At 43.0% G+C, this 19,559-nt stretch overlaps 2 protein-coding genes and 1 long non-coding RNA gene across 13 annotated transcripts; 2 read left to right on the top strand and 1 right to left on the bottom strand.

Moving 5' to 3' along the window:
- On the top strand, window positions 3,078-5,035 carry LOC8056294 (RNA-binding protein CP29B, chloroplastic). The gene is made up of 3 exons (XM_021461948.1): window positions 3,078-4,375; window positions 4,569-4,841; window positions 4,970-5,035. The coding sequence occupies exons 1-3, from the start codon at window positions 4,016-4,018 to the stop codon at window positions 5,033-5,035; spliced, it is 699 nt and encodes a 232-aa protein (XP_021317623.1). The 5' UTR covers window positions 3,078-4,015.
- LOC110435481 lies at window positions 6,955-10,339 on the bottom strand. 7 transcript variants are annotated; one of them, XM_021461050.1, is made up of 5 exons: window positions 9,938-10,339; window positions 9,150-9,315; window positions 7,807-8,021; window positions 7,576-7,662; window positions 6,955-7,253 (listed from the first exon to the last, which is right to left on the bottom strand). In XM_021461050.1, exons 2-5 carry the CDS (start codon window positions 9,210-9,212, stop codon window positions 7,052-7,054), a joined length of 567 nt encoding a protein of 188 aa, XP_021316725.1. In that variant the 5' UTR covers window positions 9,213-9,315; window positions 9,938-10,339; the 3' UTR covers window positions 6,955-7,051. The 7 variants fall into 7 exon arrangements, 3 of the variants coding, with proteins under 3 accessions (XP_021316725.1, XP_021316727.1, XP_021316728.1); XM_021461052.1 differs by having other exon boundaries at window positions 9,150-9,340; XM_021461053.1 differs by lacking the exon at window positions 9,938-10,339 and having other exon boundaries at window positions 6,955-7,248; window positions 9,150-9,931.
- LOC110435328 lies at window positions 13,568-19,357 on the top strand. Of its 5 annotated transcripts, none has more exons than XR_002452970.1 (5): window positions 13,569-14,213; window positions 14,296-14,353; window positions 15,492-15,567; window positions 15,902-18,936; window positions 19,048-19,357. It is a non-coding gene; the product is annotated as an uncharacterized LOC110435328 (long non-coding RNA). The 5 variants fall into 5 exon arrangements; XR_002452973.1 differs by having other exon boundaries at window positions 16,032-18,936; XR_002452971.1 differs by having other exon boundaries at window positions 13,570-14,213; window positions 15,492-17,094; window positions 18,847-18,936.

A 19,559-nucleotide genomic window follows, 5' to 3' on the forward strand; every position in this document is an offset into this window, starting at 1 on the left:
TCACCATGTAAGTATCCATCAATCATATGAGGCTCAATTCGCCCCTTAACAGTGTACCCTCTATCAAATTCATCTGAATCTTCACTTCCATAACCCATTTCACCATCCAAATCAACACTTAGATCCTCATTGACACGATGGTCATCCATATCCTCAGCCTCATGACCAGCAAACACTTGTTCTGCTCTTTCAGCTTCAGGCAAGCTAGTTGGACGAGGCGTTCTCTTTCTCTTCGATCCACTACTGGAATCAATGGCAAACAATGGTATATTAGAACACATCATATCTAAGTTCATCCTATTAGAACACATCTTTTAGCTTCAGCATGAATAAGTTATCACCTCGATAGGAACTGCGAGAACGTGGGTGTTGAAGTGACATCGGGGTGTTGGATGTCAGGTGGTAGAGTCTCATCCCCAGAGGTAGGGCATCGCTCCTGCCCCACTCCAGTCTTGCTGCGCTTTAGTCTTGCCTGCTCTTCTGCTGGTGGCTCCATAGACACATGCAACTGCAGAGGCATACAACTTAATCTTTTATAAGTTGTACTATGTCAGGTTTGTAAATGTAAAGACGTGATGCACATTTTGGATTCAAAGCTACATGCTAGCTAATAGGAGGTACTGTGCACTCAGTTCAGATGCTGCCAGTACACAAATTTATTTCCATCTAAATTACAGGGCTAATATTATAGAATGCAGGAATGTTCACATGCATGCAGATTTTATGGAAGTAGTACTCTTGCGGTTGCTGTTTATTATCCATAAACATAGGAGATCAATAACAAATAAATAAAGAAAACCTTGATTTATCATAATGGGTGAACAGCTGCAAGATCTGAAAACCAAACAGCTAAGGCCAAATCCTTCTTTCAGAATGAAAGACCAAGATCAAACTATGTGATATAATAGCATCCAAGCAAAATATTCCTGCACAGGACGAGTTTAATAGCAGAGAGTGCGCAGCTGGATTCGAAAAAAGTCAGAAGCAGTCCATGCAGCCGGGTGACAGTTTCAATTGACCTTGCAATAAAACTGACATGCAGTATCCTATTGGTCAGATGGTACACAACCTTAACAAAATTAGCAAGCTCTGAAAACAGTTTGTCAGAAAAGTGCATGTTTTCAGCAAAACACCTACTCACACACGACACAATGACCGGGTCAGTAGTTTCTGAAATGAGGGTTCTAATTGCACTGCTCCCACTAATGAATGAGAATTATTTTCTGGAAATGGGGTCTAATTGTCCTATTTCCACTAATGGAGCAGTGCAATTTACTCAAGAACGGGTCAGAAAGGCCCAGGACAGGCAGGATGAAGGCTTCCACGTGCCTCGCCACCGCCTGCCCGATCCTGCCCAGCCCGATGATGCCCACTCGTTTCCCGCTGAATATACGATGATGTGCAACAATATCGATCCATGACAGACAGAGTGAAGAATGCATCATATGCTCTGGCCACACCACACAGCAAAAGATAGGAAGTGATGAAACTCCAAATCATATGTCAATGTGAATATCTCCATAGATAGGTACTCTTATTAATCATAAAATCAAGGCCAATCTGAGCAACAGCCTGACTTACAAAAGAGAACAGCATGTCCCTAGTGATGGCAGGCTGACTAGTAGCAAAATAAAAATAAAAGAGTGCAGAGTTGGGATTACAAATCATGGTGTCATGTCCTTCAACTAATCTCCTGACAGACCAAGTGCTAACGACAATCATATGTCAACTTGAGAGTATCTCCATAGATAGCTACTCTTATTAATCATGGCTGATCTGAGTAACAGCCTGCTGACTGGCAAACCAAAAAAGAAAAAATATATAGCAGAGTGCAAAGTTGGGATTACAACCCACAGTGTCATGTTATTCTTCTACTAATCTGAGACCAAGTGCCTACCAGCAACAATCAGATAACCGGAGTGAGCAATGACATGGTGCGTTAGCCTCATTGTAGAAAATAGGAAAAAGCAGAGTAGAAGACATTGTACCATGGTGTTGGCGGCGGCGCCGTCGTCGACCGGGCCTGGTGCGTTAGCCTTGGATTTTTTGGTGCTCGCGGGTGCAGGGGCCTTGGACATCTTCTTCTTGTTCTTGGAGGATGATTTCTTGTTGGACGGCGCGGGCGCGGGGATCTCGGCGGGCTTGCTGGGCGGGGAGGCGGGGGCAGGGGTGGGGGCGGAGGGCGGGGGCCAGGTGACGGGCGGCAGCTCGGCAACCGGTGGGGAGGCGACGGACGGGGTAGCCTTGGACTTGGACGCCGGGGCGGGATCCAGGATAGGTGGGCTTCCGGCGGGAGCCATGGTGGCCGGGGTGGAGATAGGCGGCGCGGCGGCCAGGGTGGAGGTGGGCGGCGCGGCGGCGGGAGCCAGGGTGGCGGCCGGGGTCGCCGCCGGACGGATGGGAGCCGCAGGAGCGGATCGACCCACTCGATCCAAAGGTTCAGTGGACTCGCAACCACTAACCCTAACTCATTTCATGGGCCAGAAATGGAGCCCATTTGGATCACTTTTTGGGCCGGTTCAAAGAACCGTTCGGCTGAACCGAACCATCCCCAACTTGACTGGCACAGTAACTGCAACTTCATCTCCACCATCTTGGGGTTGCTGCTCGTAAACATGTCGCAATCTATCTCAAATGGGTTGGTTGAATTGATGCTATTTTAGCATGTATGGGACTTCCTCACCACTGCTTATTGGTGTACCAAGAAAATATTTTTAGTGCCAACAACGCTGGGTTTGTGCGTGGTGTACAGGGAATTCGCTATGGTGGCATACTAGGGTTAGTGTGGAGCACGAAGCAGTGGTGTGATCAAACAACCCGGACTCATGACAATATATGCTTGCTAATAAAAGGACTAAGTATATCATTATTTGGAACCTAAACCTCAACTCGAGCCTGTCAAGACAAATTAAATGGCTAGCCATGCTGAATGCAGATTATCCAACCTTTGAGGTGATCCTATAATGGTAAGATAAGAGTATGAGAGATTTTAAAGACCGCTCAAAAGAGATGATAAGGCCGTACCAAGTCTGACGGCCCAGCCCAGCAGCCCTTCCCATTAGGAAGAGGAACTTCGTCGATATAATGTACGAAGAACTCAAACCCCACGACGGAGCCCTTGTTGGGAGGGATCCGTGATGCCCGTCGCAGCAGCTCTGCCGGACGACGCGCTCTGGCGGCCATGGGCGGACCTCCCTTTGGATCTCCTCCGCGACATCTCCGGCCGCCTCGACACCACCACCGACTACGTCCGCTTCCACGCCACGTGCAAGCCCTGGCGCGACACGCTCCCGCCGGCGCCGTGCTATCCCGCGTTCCTGCCATGGCCATGGCTGCTCGCGCCGCCGGACTCCACCAAGCACCGGAAGGCTCGCTGCGTCTTCTCCTCCTCCAAGTCGACCCGCCGTGGCACCGTCGCCGAGGATTGGGGGTGGGTGATCAGCCTGGTAGACGGCACTGCCGTCTCCACCCTCACCAGTATCTGTTTCGGCGGCCTCACCGACGACCCTCTCACTGAATCTGCTGCATCTGCATCCGGCAAACCCCTACTCCTACCTCCATTTTCACGTCACCGTGAGGCCAAGTGGTGGGTGGATCACGCCAATGGTTTTGTCTCTGGTGACGGCACAATCTTTTTATACTTGACTGTTCCCGTCCGCTGGAGGTGCAATTACCTGTTGCCGTTCAACGCTGCCCTACTGCGTCCCGGCGATGCGGCATGGACAATGGTGCATAAGCAGTTCCACGGCGTATCCTCCATAAACAGTTGCATTGCACATCACGATGGGAAGATCATCGTCGTACGCGACGGTCACCGGTCTTGGTCCTGCATCGAGACAAGGCAGGTCCACTGGTGGGAGCCTGGGAGGAGTGGGTTATTACCAATACCCCATTGCCATCTGAATGTGGCAAAGCATTGCAGTCCAGCTACCTCTTGGAGTCTAAAGGCGAGCTTCTTCTGGCAAATGTGGTAGCCAATCACGGGCACTGTTACCGCTATACCGTCAGCAGCTTTATGGATGGGCGGTCAGTTTCAGTCCACGCGCTGCAGCAGGCGGAAGGCACAGAAACACAGTGGGTGAAGAGGGACGTCCGGAGCTTGGCTGATCGTTTCATCTTCCTTGGGAAGCCAAGCAGCTTTGCTGTGGATGCCGCGCGGTTTGGCGTGAGCAGCGGCGGTGGGTGCGCCTATTTTGTCATCAAGAGCGAGCTCTATGGGGGCATCTGGAGCAAGTCGGCTGTCAAATGCTGCCGTGTGTTCAGGTACAGCTTCCAGGATGATAGGTCGGAACTCACCGAGCAGCTCCCAGGCGAATGGGACGACGACGCCTGCATGTGGTTTACGCCGCCACAACCTTCCATTGCTTCAACTGAGGTGAAAGTGCAAATTTTAGCTTGCCGGACCGGACCTCTTGTTTAACTGTCAGTACTGATTTGATTTGTAGTGTTTCTAGGAGAACATCAGTATCATATCTGTTTATATAGCTAGGGGCAACAAGAACCAACCTTCCATTATATTTTACTTATCCAAACATTCATTAGTAACATTCATGTGCATGCACATGCAGGAAATTAGAGAGAGGCTTGAGCCTTCACACAGAGAGGCTGCAGCTGCAGGAGGGCCACTATTCGGGCCTTATTTCAGGATTTATGTGGGCAATCTGTCAAGGAATGTGGACAACTATAGACTGGGACAGTTCTTCAGCAAGTATGGCAAGGTAGCAGAAGCAAGGGTCATGTGCCACATAAAAACCAAGCGTTCACGAGGGTTCGGGTTTGTGACCTTGGCGACCGTAGTCGATCATGAGCAGGAACATGCTATTGCTAAGCTGGATGGACAGGTACAGATTTACTGGTGCTTACTTTTATTTTTGAACAGCTAATTAGCCAATCCATGCCATGAATGATTGAATGATCACCTAGACACAAATGCATGATAAACTATTCATGTTGGATCAATTTTTTTCAGATTTTAGACAGGCGCCCCGTGCGAGTGAAGCTTGCAGAGCAGAAGCAGCCACATGTAGCTTGCTAGTCTAGCTAGTTATGTTTAATGTCCTGCAATCAGTATTCTTGTAATAATCACTAAAATGTATGTGTTGTGCAAAACTTATCATTTTATGGAAATTTGGATATGTTACCTTGGTGGTTGTTGATTGAGTGCTTCCTCCTCCTCCATGCAGCCTGTTTTCGCTGATAGCTGTTACCTTACCACCAGTCCACCACATGGCAAGGTCACCTAACATAACCATGAAGGTTTGTCTCTTACACCACACCATCCTGCTTCACACAGCGCTCTCGTCCTTTCCCTGTATATTTTTATGGGAGTTGTTATTGCAGCCCCTCTTCCGCTCAGTTGTTTTAGGAAGTGCAGATCTAGCCTTGGATTACCGTCCTTTTCCACCTTATTATATAGCTAGGGGCAACATGAACCAAATGTTTGTTGTTACTTCATTATATTCTGATTCGTCCCCCACTATTTCTGTGATTTGATTATTGCAAGTCGGTGGAATTGCTAGGTTGCTCTTTTTTGGTTTGTGTTACAATTCAGCAGGGCCTGTGCTGCATAAGGTGATTTGGTCGAAGCTTAGCACTGTTTTCTGCTGCTAACTGAGGGAGGAAAATTCGTCAGGTGTAGATCCTTAATTTGAGAGAGATGAACTGCAAAATCGGACATGTCGATGCTGGTTTCAGACAGAGGCATGCTGTGGTGCCAGTGATATTAGGTGGCATCTGGTGGATCTGAGCTTGGGTGTCACAGCTTTTTGTTGAGGCCACCTGCTGTGCTCTGGCTTTGAGTAGTGGAGGGCTACTGTGCGCAGGCTTCAGTCAAAGCTGGGTTGGGGTGCGGCGATATGTGCCAGAGTTGTGGAGGGTCAGTCAGATGCGATAGTTTGATGATAAAATCCACAGAATGTTATATATCTAGCAGTGCATCTTTTGGCGTCACTACGAAAGTTTAAGGCATTCCTCATAGCTGTGAAATTCAGTAGCATATATTTTTTCCTAGATTTTTATGTTGATAAAAAACATGGGAAAAAAGTATATATATATATATATATATATATATATATATATATATATATATATATATATATATATATATATATATATATGACACGTTTTATTTACACGTACGAGTAACTACTCCTACGTACGGACGGGAGTGCTAGTGAGTCTCGCGGACGTATCTAACGGGAACAGAAACGTCGGGCGTACGCCCGTTAGCTCCACTAACGGGTTTCCGTGAGCTGCTCCCGAGCGTATGTACAGAAGCTGCTGGTATATGCTTTCCGTGAATAAATAAAGTATGGATACATATTTTAATAAATGAAATAGGTATATTTACGTACATGTATTTGCGAGTAGATTTATATACACATGAAATTTGATTATAGAGTAACTACGGCAGGGAGTGGCTTCCCCTAGTGCCAAATGCACTCGGGGAAGGTCTAATTGCACTCGGGGAAGCCTTCCCCGAGTGCAACACTCGGGGAAGAGCCTCCGGGGTATCTCTTCACGGGAAAGACGTCTTCCCCGAGAGCCGAAAATCATACACTCAGAGAAGGCTTTCCCGAGAGCCGTTCTAGCACTCGGGGAAGAATTAACTGGCTTTCCCGAGAGCCGTTCTAGCACTCGGGGAAGAATTAACATCGTTGGTTGCCAGCCGACGCCGTTTCCTTCTTATTATTTTTTATTTTCTTCCCCGAGTGCAACACTCGGGGAAGAAACCCTCTTCCCCAAGTGCTGCAGCCCAGGCACTCGGGGAAGAAACCCTCTTCCCCGAGTGCTGCAGCCCAGACACTCGGGAAAGCCACTTTGAAAATCTTTTTTTTATTATTTTTTGCTTCTCCATGTAAATAAAAAGCATATATATATATATATATATATATATATATATATATATATATATATATATATATATATATCATAAACTACAAATCAACAGTAATATATCACAAACCATATTTATATATATTTATATATCACAAACAACCAAATTTGTACAAAATTCACAATATATTACAAACCACACATTCAAAAGTACACATTATTCCAAGTTCACAAGTTCAATACATAAAAACGACTCCGAAGATGGCTCACGGTGGCGGTCCAGTGTGCGATGCCGGCGAGGGTTGGGACGCCCCAGCTTGTGATCCCGGCGTGGCGAAGCAGTGCAGGCATGACCGCAGCACCGGCGAAGACGATCAGGGTCACTAAGGTGCTTTGGGTCCCATCCGACAGGTCCTGCTCTACAAATAAGAAACACATCACAACATAATAAATATCATAACTGCAGTAGAACATATGACATTAAAGTTATTACTACAAATGTGTAAGCCTGCCTTTAACTATGCTAACAAGTAAAAGAAATATGCCTCACTTCTCAAATAAATTAATTTCTGCAGAAAGAGATAAGTGCAAGCCATGCCTAACTTCTACCAATCCACCGTAGTCTATCAGCTAGACTTATTCAATTTAGAATGATTCAAATAAATGAGAATGTATTATTTCTAGAATTAAAATACAAGATTTTTATCTTCTTGTAATTGAACACTTGCTATGGTAACGCACCTGTTGATCTCATCTTCTCTTAACCAATCTGTTACTACTAGTAGAAAGCGCGCGCCCTCGCGCGCGTGGGTAAAGAGAACGTGGCAGCTATAGAAGAAATATATGTTGGTTAACATCTTCAAATTAGACCTAAATAAATACGTTATCAAGGAATGGTCGCCAGACACATACTAATGCTATAGGGCACAACAAAAGCATCAATATTAAAGATAAGTCAACATAACAAAGTACCCTAAAAGCAGACTGCTATGATAATCATGATAAGGCAGCAATGAGTAGCTAGTAAAATGAGCTTGAACTTTTGTATTCCTTCGATGATGAATTAACAGCAGGTTGTAAGTGATCAACAATTTGCAAAAACAGGTGTTTCCCATGATTGACAAAGCAAAGATAGAATTTGAAGATTCATTCTTTATCAAAGCATTCGGCATTGCAGGTTGGGCCATCTGTAAAGAGAGGAATGATTACATCTTTAGACAAATCAGCCCACTGCACGAAAAACTGAAAACCGAACCAATTTTTTCAGGGAAACTTACATGTAGTTGTATAGATAAGAATTGAGTTACAAACGTATTCTAAATATCTGGGTGACCATATTCTATATTGGCAAAGACTGTAGTAAAAGCTACTGCTGCATCATATACCCAGTGCGTAAAAATGTCACAGATTTTAACAGCAATATAAAAAAGTGTATTATGAAAACTTAAGATTGGAGGTACGGTAAGTACAGATGTTATGAAAGTAACCCATTCTAGCGCACCACGTCAGGTAAGAAGCAAACAATCCTCAGTACCACCCAAGGAAGTTTTTTGTTTCATAAGCAACTCATGTAAAACATTTCTTTTACCAAACAACTATGTACAAATGGAACATTAAAAAATAGTTTGCTAATTAGATGGTGTTCTCTACTCAACCAACTGCCGCAAGTAAAATCATTTTAAAATGATTCCTGGTTCACCTCCAACGGTAAAAAGAATTGAAATTGCAGTAACAACAGAGTATGCAGAGATATATTGCTTATTTTTGTTGTGCCCACCTACTTGACGACAAGCATATTAAGCTCTGTAGCCATCTCTCTGAACTGAGTCAGCTATTGGTCCACAATTTATCAGCATCTTGGATCAAGTCTCATATAAAATGGAGCATGCAACACTTTGTGTAGAGTAAGTCTGAATTAGGATTTTGGACCATCCATCCCCAAAAAATATGAATTCTAAATAAAGCTAAGGGCACTATAATAAATACCAAATCTATTAAATTGACAGGAATTTGTGTGTAATGTATAGATGAACCAAACTCGAAACGAAGCATAAGAAATTTGAAGACTTGTTCTAGCCATTACACACATGTAGTTTTGAAGGTCATGAAACTCTCTTCCTTTGTACGTGGACATGAAGAGCATGCACTTAAAATTATTACACATATGTATGTGCAGAGAAATTTTTATGGAATAACAGGGTGAATTATGGTTTTATTATAAATGGAGAAATTTTTATGAAATAACAGGGTAAATTATGGCTTTATTATAAATGGAGAACCTGTATAAATAAAATATATTAAAGGGAACTGCGTACCTCCCAATACTCAAACTCAAATTTAGGCAGCTCAGATCGATTTGCAATTATGTTTGCCTCCATGCTTCATGGCTTCTTTTTTTTCAAGCAGAGAAGGGCTCAACACATACAACCTCAATACTAATAATAATAATAATATAGCTCACATCTTTGAAAAAGTTGTCACCTGAAAGTGATTGAGTTTCAGTAAACTGTGATATAGTCAGTGTAGTAAACCTTGCCATAAATTAAATTTTAATACTATTAATTCATTTAATAAAATTTAAAGTTCAAATCTGGTACATTTATTAAGAAGGTAAAATAAAAAAATAAGCACACACTCCATGGGGAGCGCGGCACCAGAATACACAACTTAAAATTCAGAGCAACAGAGTAACCTGCTCAAGGGCCTGACATAAAACATAAAAAAGAGTGTGTAATCAGGAACTAGGCTAATTGACTAATTGACAGATTAGTTACACGAACTAGAGGGAACTGTAATCATGAAAGAACTAACTTTTTATGATTCCAATCTCTAAATATGTGAAACATAATATATACTAAACAAGTAGTAAATAAAATCACATGACGAGACGCCCTCCTCCTACACCATACACGCACGAGGCCTAATCCACACCGACTATAAACACCGGATTGAACATCATCCGAGTTCCCCAATGCCAAGATCCCATCAGCCAAACCCCAGTTTCTTAGTGCCCCAATCCAAATCGCCATTACCTAAATCGAGGTTTTTCATGCCGGAATCGAGATCCCGAGATCCTACTGCTGTAAATCCAAATCCCCATTACCTAAATCGAAGTTCTTTGTGCCGGGATCGAGATCCCGAGATCCCACCGCCGTCAATCCAAATCCCCATGGGGAGAGGAGGGCGCGGCCGTCGGCGGGCTGGGGAGGGGGCGCGACCGTCGCGGGCTGGAGACGGAGGGCGCCGAATCAGTGGCAGCGGCTGGCAGGGGCGCGGATCTAGAGGTTGCCGACCTGGTTGCGGCGGACGTCATGGGTGCGGACCTGCTGCTGCGGACGGCATGGGTGCGGAGCTGCTGCTGCGGACGCATGGGTGCGGAGCTGCTGCTGTGGACGGCATGGGTGCAGAGCTGCTGCGGCGGCGGGGCGGGCATGCGTGTGGAGCTCGGCGGCGCAGCGTGTGCGTGCGTGCGTGAGGAGCCGAGCGGAGGAGTCCGTGAGCGGTGCGTGTGTGCTGGTCGAGTGCGTGCAAGGGTGTTTGGGGCGGCTGGGGTGGGTCAGTAGTGTTTGGGGCTGGCTAGTTTTTCTTAAAAGAATTCTTTCCCGAGTTCTTTATCCTAGCCTCTTCCCCGAGAGCCACAGACAAAGCACTTGGGGAAAAAAATTTATTTTTTGGGTTTTTTTACCCTATTTTTTTTGTGAGGTTTTCCCACATTATTTAAAACCACTTGTTCAAATTTGGGAAAATTTTAACCTTTTTTAATATATTTCATTAGTTTTTTCGTTCTGTTGATTTTTTTACATACTTCAAAATTGAACTACAGGTGCATAAATTAATAGAATTTTTTTATTCAAAAAATAATATTCATGATATTTGGTATATGTTGAGGCCATATCCAATAGCTCACATGAAATGTCGAACATCTTGTTGTCATAACATGATGAACAACTTGTAGGAAAAGTGTTTTTAAATTATATAAAATTCGAACAAAATCTAAAAATCACGAAACTTGATTGGGTGTCATGTTATCACATCTATAGGCTATGGTAAAAATTTGAGAAGGTTTCAAATAAGGTGTCATGTTGGATGGTTAAAACTCAGACATCTCCGTATGTGATCATAAGTGATCACATGTACAGATATCTAGGTTTTAGACATCTGACGTCACAACTTCTTCGAAAACTTCTCAATTTTTTACCATAGCCTCTACATGCAATAACATAACGCCCAGACAAGTTTCATGATTTTCAGACTTCATTCGAATTTTTTATAATTTAAAAACACTTTATCTATAAGTTGTTCTTCATGTTACGACAACAAGATGCTCGACATTTCATGTGAGCTCCTGAATACGGCCTCAACATACACCAAGTATCATGAATATCATTTTTTGAATCAATAAATTCTATTATTTCATGAACCTGCAGTTCAAATTTGAAGTATGCAAAAAAATTCAAGGAAACGAAAAAAACTAATGAAATATACTAAAAAAAGTTTAAATTTTCCCAAATTTGAACAAGAAGTTTTAAATAATGTGAGGAAGGCCTCAGAAAAAAAAATAGAGCAAAAAAATAAAAATTCTTCCCCGAGTGTCTTTCTTGGCTCTCGGGGAAGAGACCCTTCCCCGAGTGCTAGGCCCACGACACTCGGGGAAGCCAGCATTTTCTCCGAGAGCTATGCCATGGCACTCGGGAAAGGGCCTCTTCCCCGAGAGTTAAGCAAGGCACTCGGGGAAGATTTTTTTTTTATTTTTAGTTTAACGACACCGTTGAGTTAGGCCGTCAAGTAACACTTTTCTTCTCCTAGTGTGGCTCTTCCCCGAGTGTTGCACTCGGGGAAGAGGGCCTTTACCGAGTGTTGCTCTTCCCCGAGAGCCAGGTATTTTGTGGCACTCGGGAAAGCCTCTCTTCCCCGAGTGTAATTCTTCCCCGAGTGCAACACTCAGGGAAGATTGGCTTCCCCGAGTGCTCGATTTTTGGCTCTCGGGGAAGCCTGCGACACTCGGGAAATTTTGATTCTCCCGTAGTTAGCGTTTTAGGAGTACAAATTTAAAATAGTATGCGGACATACTTTTCTGACACCTGTAGACATATACTTTTTGACGAGTATCAGTACATACACATTAAAATAAGTGTCTAACACTAATTAAATGAGGATTGAGGAGAAAAAATGGTACTAGTATGCGTGCATACTTTTGACGAGCTAGTAGATTATATGGTGTATACAATTCTGAGGAGTATTTGTACATTTTTTTACAAGGGAGTAAAAGTATATACTCCCTTTGCTATATATACTGGCGCTTCTGATTTCATGAGATGGGTCCATTAGTTGATTGTAGTAACTCTATAATGTATATACAAACTGGTATGTAATTCTACTGCATCTACATGCTGACAAAAGTTTCTAAACTGAATATATATGCAGTCCCTACAAGATAGCTTCAGCTATAAACTAACTTGCTACTTTACTGTGCCATACTCATCCCTCGTATATTTGAGCCCTTCATAAAACTCATGATTCCAAACCTATCAGAAAAAATATTGTAAGTTATAAAGTAATATGAAAAGTATCAAATGATCCTATGATGAACAAAAGTATGCAAACATACACTGATCTGGAAAGGTATCTAAACATACTCATATTTGAAAACAGTATCTAAGCATACTCTTAATTCTTGATTATTGATTCTGGTAGTATATTTCCTGGTAGTATATCTACATACATGGTTAGAAGGCAAGAGGAGTATGCAGACATACATATGCATACATGAGAAATATAAATTTGGCCAACATAAATGTAATGCTAGATCCATAATCGCTGCATGTGTGGTATCTATAAAGAGATATCTGCCTGAAAAGAAGAAGAAGAAGAAAATAACATGACCAATCAGATGCAGCCATGCACGTATACTCTCTTGATCCAATTGCATATACAAACGGAGATCAGATTCGTCACTCGTCATCTTGATTCAGATTTCAAGAGGAGCTATGAACTCATACCTGTTAGTTATTGACTGAACGCATGAGACAGGCATTGGACAAGCCCGCCCTCCCGCTGGAGGCAGCACATACGGCCTAGCGCGATAGGGGCGCCGCTTGGGGACCACAACTTGTCAAGGTCGTGGCCGGTAGGGAGGGAGAAGGGCGGCGCCTACGGAGGAGCGGCCGCCGCCGCCGGCGGATAGGGAAGGGGTGCCACACCATGCGCCTGATACGCCCCGCCGTTGATCAGTGAAGGGGCGCCACCACGGCCGCGTCGGAACTGGAATGGGGCATGGCGCCGCAGCCGCTATCGAGATGGGGAAGGGCGCCGCGGGCACCGTCGAGATGGGGAAAAGCGCCACCGCCGCCGCTTCGTGTGGTTTGGTAGGCTCAAAATGCAGGACGCCGTGTATCGATGTATGCATCTAACGGGTAAGGATGTGCTATTAAACCCGATAAGTAGAAGCCAAGTTTGGTGGACGAGCACCACCCGCACGTCAACGGCCCGTTATGCTCCATTTGGCTCGACGCTCGCGTGCATTACTTCCAGGTCGGAGTAGATACATGTACGTGTATAAAGGAGTTTCCCTATATATATATATTCTCTATATTATACCCTGGGTACTGAATAATAATCCGTCTCTATATTATACCCTGGGTACTGAATAATAATCAGTACCCGATCCCAAAACACCGCCGAGCCACGGGTGCTCCTCCTATCCCTCTGTTTTTTTTTCTCGGCACCAACCTCTTTTTTATCGTATCCTTTTTTTCTATTTCTATAATCTCCGGATCGTGGGGAACACACGGAGGAGACGCCAGTTTCGCCCCAGCTCGCTGCTCCCGACGCCCGAGCTCTACTCGCGCCTCGCCGCCGCCATCGCCATCTCCGATGCACTTGCCGCCGCCGCCCTCTTGCTTTGCCGCTATCGAGGGCCTTCCTGGCATTGTCTCCCTCCTCCCCCTCCCCTCACCACCTCAGCTTGCCGTCGCCATTAGCCGCAGCCGCAACCGTGGTTTTGAAGCTCCTCCTATCGTAGCTCGCCGCCGCCAAGGGCCCTCCTAGTATCATCTCCCTCCCCCCTCCCATCAGCCCCTCAGATCGCCGTCGCTATTGGCCGTGGCCGCGGTTTTGAAGGCCCAATGGCGACTCTTCTTGCGACGCTAGCCGTTAGCTCGCCACCAGGCGCACCACCGCTGCTCCTGCCAACACTGCCGGCAGATCCAGGCGCCCCTCCTCCAGATCCCCTTCTGTAGCTCCTCGTTTGCACCATCTCCTCATCCTTCCCCTTCCCCTTCTTGATTTTATTTGATGATTCGAGTGCAGGATGTGTTCCCTGCAAGCGTTTGATTGTCGGCCCAGGTCATGACCAAGAGCTCCTCTTCAACTGCAGCAAGGTGAGTTTGTCTCGGCCGCCAATGATGGTTGTATAACTGTTACCAATACCAATTGTGTTGTGTAATATAGTGTATTCATTAGGAGATGCCTCTCGAGGGATGTCGCTGTGCAGCCCCGAACCCGGCCTCCTACACGTGAGGTAAGGCTAGCCCTTAATCCTTGTTATTATAACTGTGTATCGATTTGCTGACTGAACGGGGAAGCTTGTCGATTCTGATCCATCCAGAGAGAGCTGGTGGTATTTTACCACTGTTTTGTTAGTTGAGGGAGACCAATTCCAGTAACTAGATATTTATGTACTATTTTTTTAAAGGAATTGATTACTTTTATTTATGAAGATGAGTACCTGTTCAGACATGCAGAATGTGATGATCATATTGATATAAAATATTTATGATTAGGAAATCAACACATGACGCTAGAGTGCAAAGCATTTAAGTTTTTCGGTCACACATGACAGTATTTGTGAACAGGCCACATTGGTAGCAAATAATAGAGTTTTTTTCAGTTGATGACATAATCAGCATAATTTAAGTTTTTATGGTACCACACGACATTATTTGCTTCTACCCTATGTAAAGGCATCGATGCTGCTGCATGTTAGTTTCACCTTATCGTTAGAATTTTGTTTTTTACAGTCTGAATAGTTTAGTTTATTTATTTTTACATGAACTCTACTACTACTTATTAGGATGTTTCTCTGCTAGCACTCCTGGCTTTATGCGGGAACAGCAGTCACAGCGGGCCGATAGCAATTTAGATGCATTATTTGCTTCTCCAATGAAACCAAATTTCTTCAATTTGCTTAGGCCTCGCCCCAGAGGATTTAGTGATAAGATCATATTTCCTTTAGCCCACACTTTTGACCCAGAAGAACTAAGCTCTTATACTACTGTGAACTGCAACAGTGCAACTAATCTTTCCAATTTATCAAATCTCTTTTGCTTAATGTGTTCATTTGTTAATTTCTTATGTCAGTTCCTTGAGGTTATAAATTGAGAAATGACAATAATTATCAAACGCGCTCCTGCAGCGTGCTCTGTTTGTATGCATTTTTTGTGATATTAATGTTAGTGTTTGCTATCTACCAGCCTAATTCAAAAAAACTTCAATGATGATCAGCTTTTGTTTATTAACTCATTGACCCATCCTTTATCAGATGCCAGAAGTCAACATGTTGTTTTGAAGTCCACTGTAGTCTAAATATCTTTGATCATATTTCGTGTTTAGAGCTAATATTTTCATCAATGTTATTTATTCTCTTTTGTCCTTCTTAGGTTGTGTGTATGTAAATCCCTGGTGTTTTCCATCAAAGCACCCTCCTCTAGCTACACTCCATGATCACTCACAAAGGTCATTTTTTTCTAATATCCCCAATTTGTAGGTCTGACTTCTTATGCTTGAGTTCTCATCATGTTTTTTTATTCATTACTTCATTAGATAATTAGCCATAACAATATATCCTCCTGCATGGAGACCTTGGGTTTTGTGCTCCCTTCTTAACACCAAGGTCAAGCCAAGTTGTAGCTTTTGCTCACATTCGTGCACGCCGGACGAGTAGCGACGAGCAACCTGATGCCAGTGTGCCTCCTGCTGCTGATGCAGTAGTCTTATTAATAGTTCAATTGCTGCAGAAACACTAAAATTTATCTCCTATGTGCCCACCTTATTGGTATTTTCATTCCAGGCATGGTGCTTCTAGGACGAGGATCTGAACCTATCCAGCCTACCTATGCTAAAATTGATTTCTCTGATTGAACATTGTAGTATGAGAATTTTCACATGATGTTGGTCTCATCCTTGTCCTGTTTATGTAGCCTAGAATGAGCAGAAACAGAGCAGTATCTGATTGTTGAATTGGTGTCCCTTCTTCCCTTCATGGCTCTAAAGTTGAGTATTTTGATGTTTCTCCAGGAAGCCATTTTATTGTAGAATATTTTTAGAAGAAGCCAGCCATTTTATTGTAGACTATTTTCAGATGAAACAATTTAACTGTAAATTATCAGGCTATCTCTCCTATTTTGGTTCTCAAGTGTCACCAACTAGATATGTTGGGAAAAATATACTCCATCCCATAAAAAGTGTCATTCTAGAATTCAAATTTTGTCCCTTTGAAAGTGTTGTTTGCCTACCTATAGGAACTGTACCAGCAACTGTCCACCTGCACTCACCCATCACCCACTCACTCGCCAGCACGTAGCCTGTTAGTGGCAGCTTCTTCATTTATAGTACTTCATCTTATGTAATTATTGGATAGTAGAGGCATGCAGGCATTTTACTCTTCTCCTTGATACAAACACCAGCCTCCCAAATGACCATATATATGGCACAGAGGTAGTATTTGCTGCAGACAGTTTGATAATACTAGGATTGTTCCAGAAAGCAGGTGGTCCTAGAAATCCTAGCCTGCTACATGAAAATAAAAATATTATTTAGAAACATATTCCGTAGTATGATTCATCAATATAATTGTCATTGGGTGGATTCACTTATTCAGTTAACTACTGGTGCCGAGACACAAGATTTAGTGCTATGATTAATTTATGATATTATAAGTGCTGCTGTTGTGATATAGTAACTGTGGTGGATTAATTAGCAGCTCCTTTTTTTGCTTGACTCATTGCGTAAGCATGGAAATTAAAACTTCAAACTTAATCATCACTGCATCTAGAGTTTGGTCAATTTCGATTGAAGATCCAGCTATCCAAGTAGTAATGCCTCGGAGACTTCACTTATTCAGCTTATGTCTTCTCTGACCTGTCAACCAAACTAACTCTTGTCATGGCTTGGTGGGATTTTGTAATGACGGTTCTGTATGAGAAGGGGTTGTAGCCTGATGGCCAAGTAACACATCAGTTTGTCCATGTTTGTGTGCCTGAGGTAATTTTGTCTTCCTCCTATCTTCCCCTCATGAACTCTGTCCCTTGTAAAATTCAAGTGTTTCATGCTCCAAAAGATCATCTTTTATTAAATGAGTCCTTTCTTTCAAATGTCATGCGGGTATTTTTGTTCAGCGTATGTTGGGAAATTGCAACACAGGACCATCATGTGCTCTGCATGCTATTACTAATTGAATTCTGGACTCAAACATGTTCTCATGAGGTTAAAAAATTGTATATGCTCTGAATTGTCAATTCAAATTGACACTTTAATTTCATCTTTTTGTTTTTGAGATGCCATCAAAATCAGATATGTGCTCTGCTTCCTTGGGTACTTCTGTTCTCTGGCTTTTTCCTTGTTGCGTGAAAGGAGCCTGCAGATTGTTTACCTCACTTAGATATACCTTATTTATATTTATTGTTCACAGATTACTACAGGTTGTCTTGTTTAATCTAATGAACTGCTAATCATATTGTTGTTTTATCTTCTAGCTATTGCACTTGAGAATGCTTCAGTACGAATATATAATGTGTTTCAGTAGGAACACTAGATCCTGATCTCATATCTTGTTGTTTATTTTGTTTTTTCTTGTGCCTTCAGAATAAACAGCTGTAGACACTCACAACAGTCTTATTCTGTGATCTAGTTTATTAATATTTCTTAGTTAAGTAAACATCTCCAAGTATGTGGTTAGAAATAAATTTGGTCACAAGGGCTTGTGGATGCTCAATAAGCTATTTCCCAAGGCACCAAAAACAACCTCAGCGCCTCCCTTTGGTCTGTTTCCACCGCCCCTCTTTTCTTCTTTCTTTTTATGTTAGTTTTTTCCTCAACTTTTTGGTTGTCCCGGGAGAAGAGAGCGGTTCCTCCTATTATCTCGACTGGTAGATGCAGTTCATTTCTCATGGTGCCTATAGTCTACCTCTTCCGCATGTTCACCGTGTATTTGGCGGTGGCGGTACCAACTTCCATCCTGCTCCTATCATCCATTCAACTCCTCCTGCGACTCTCTTTTACCAATTCCCTCATTTGGCCTATTCGATGGCTACGACAGTCCCTTATCTATTTAGCTCCCCAGTAGCTTTTGACGACTCTTTTTGCTAAGTCCTCCCTAAACAAAAAAAATCTGCTACCTTAAGCACAAAATGTTTTTATCATTCTTTATGTGTGTTAGTTTTTCATATTATGCACTATCCGTTCTATGTTCAGTTATTCTTTCATAAGCCTCTACTGCCCTATCCACAACTTCTGTTATTTGACCCACAAATATATTTTCTAGTGCCCTTAATCAACTAAAGCCCTCTTGCAAATACCTCTTTATTCTACCGTCTTCATAGTCGTTCTACAGGTAGTTGGTAGCCTAGTTGAACCTTTAATCATGTGACTAGAGATGTAAGTGTGATGGATATTTTGGGACAGCAGCAGGCTTGCAGTGTATGTTATCCACCCAAGTTCTACTGTTTTGAAGCTAGCAGATACACCTGACCATGTGAGACCTGTGCAGTAGATATTTTGGAAGGGGATGCAGTAGTCTTATGTCTGGCCATCTTGCTTACTATAGAGTATTCACAACCATATAACACTTTTCTTCTTCCTAGTTTAGTAGCTTCCTTTCTTTTGTGCTCGCTTAACCTTGGGGATGAACTGATCTAGGAGGTTACAGGTTGAAGGGCATTGTGAATTTGTGATGTAGACTGAGTCTTATGAGTTACAGGTTTAATCTCCATTTGTGGTGTTATTTGCTTATTGTAGACAATCCATCTGTCCTCTGTTCGTACCGCTGGCCCTAGCGCCCTGCCCCTGTTGCTAATGCCTCTCACTCAACATGTCCTACATGCTGAGGTAAGACTGGCCGTGAGGTTCTTTAATTTAATTTGTGCATTAATTTGTATTTTATCTGCTAGTATTTTTGTACTTAACTAATTGTATTATTAATGGTTTTGATCAAAGCAGGATGCATCCGGGATTGTCTAGCTTGTGCTTTCCGTAGGGTGGTTTGTCCTGTTTGGTGCCCTGCTCTGTTTCTGCTCCTTATACAGTGCTACTGCTGCAGTATTCTTCATATACGGGAATGTTACAAAGATCAGTCTAGTAGCCACTAGAATTGTACTAAAGTCACAAATTTTCAAGTTACTTTGGTAACAAATAATGTTTGTCACCAACTTACTTTTATGCTTTGATCCTAGACAAACATAGAAAATGTTGCACATACTATGATTTGACAATTTTATTGTTCTTGATGAACAAATACTTAACAGTTTTATATTGAAAACTATCAAATGTTATTCTTGATAGGGATTAATAATTGAAAACATAGCATGCTTTTGTACTTGTAACAGTTTTACACTTTAACTATAAGAATTCATTGTTCTTGACGGCAATATAGTGTAGGCACTGCCAAGAAAAATGAAAAAAATGCAACAAAGAACATGAAAAGTCCATGCAAAAGTGATGCAAAAAAAGAA

This window comes from Sorghum bicolor, chromosome 5 (assembly GCF_000003195.3).
Source record: "Sorghum bicolor cultivar BTx623 chromosome 5, Sorghum_bicolor_NCBIv3, whole genome shotgun sequence".
Lineage (NCBI taxonomy): Eukaryota > Viridiplantae > Streptophyta > Magnoliopsida > Poales > Poaceae > Sorghum > Sorghum bicolor.

What these genes read in the sequence shown, in the direction of transcription:
- LOC8056294 (XM_021461948.1), top strand. Translation starts at nt 4,016, where the DNA reads ATGGATGGGCGGTCAGTTTCAGTCCACGCGCTGCAGCAGGCGGAAGGC. An exon ending in CTTCCATTGCTTCAACTGAG is followed by an intron (nt 4,376 to 4,568) that starts GTGAAAGTGCAA and finishes ATGCACATGCAG; the next exon opens with GAAATTAGAGAGAGGCTTGA. An exon ending in TTGCTAAGCTGGATGGACAG is followed by an intron (nt 4,842 to 4,969) that starts GTACAGATTTAC and finishes AATTTTTTTCAG; the next exon opens with ATTTTAGACAGGCGCCCCGT.
- LOC110435481 (XM_021461050.1), bottom strand. Translation starts at nt 9,212, where the DNA reads ATGGAGGCAAACATAATTGCAAATCGATCTGAGCTGCCTAAATTTGAG. An exon ending in TTGAGTTTGAGTATTGGGAG is followed by an intron (nt 8,022 to 9,149) that starts GTACGCAGTTCC and finishes CTCTCTTTACAG; the next exon opens with ATGGCCCAACCTGCAATGCC. An exon ending in CATAGCAGTCTGCTTTTAGG is followed by an intron (nt 7,663 to 7,806) that starts GTACTTTGTTAT and finishes TTTCTTCTATAG; the next exon opens with CTGCCACGTTCTCTTTACCC.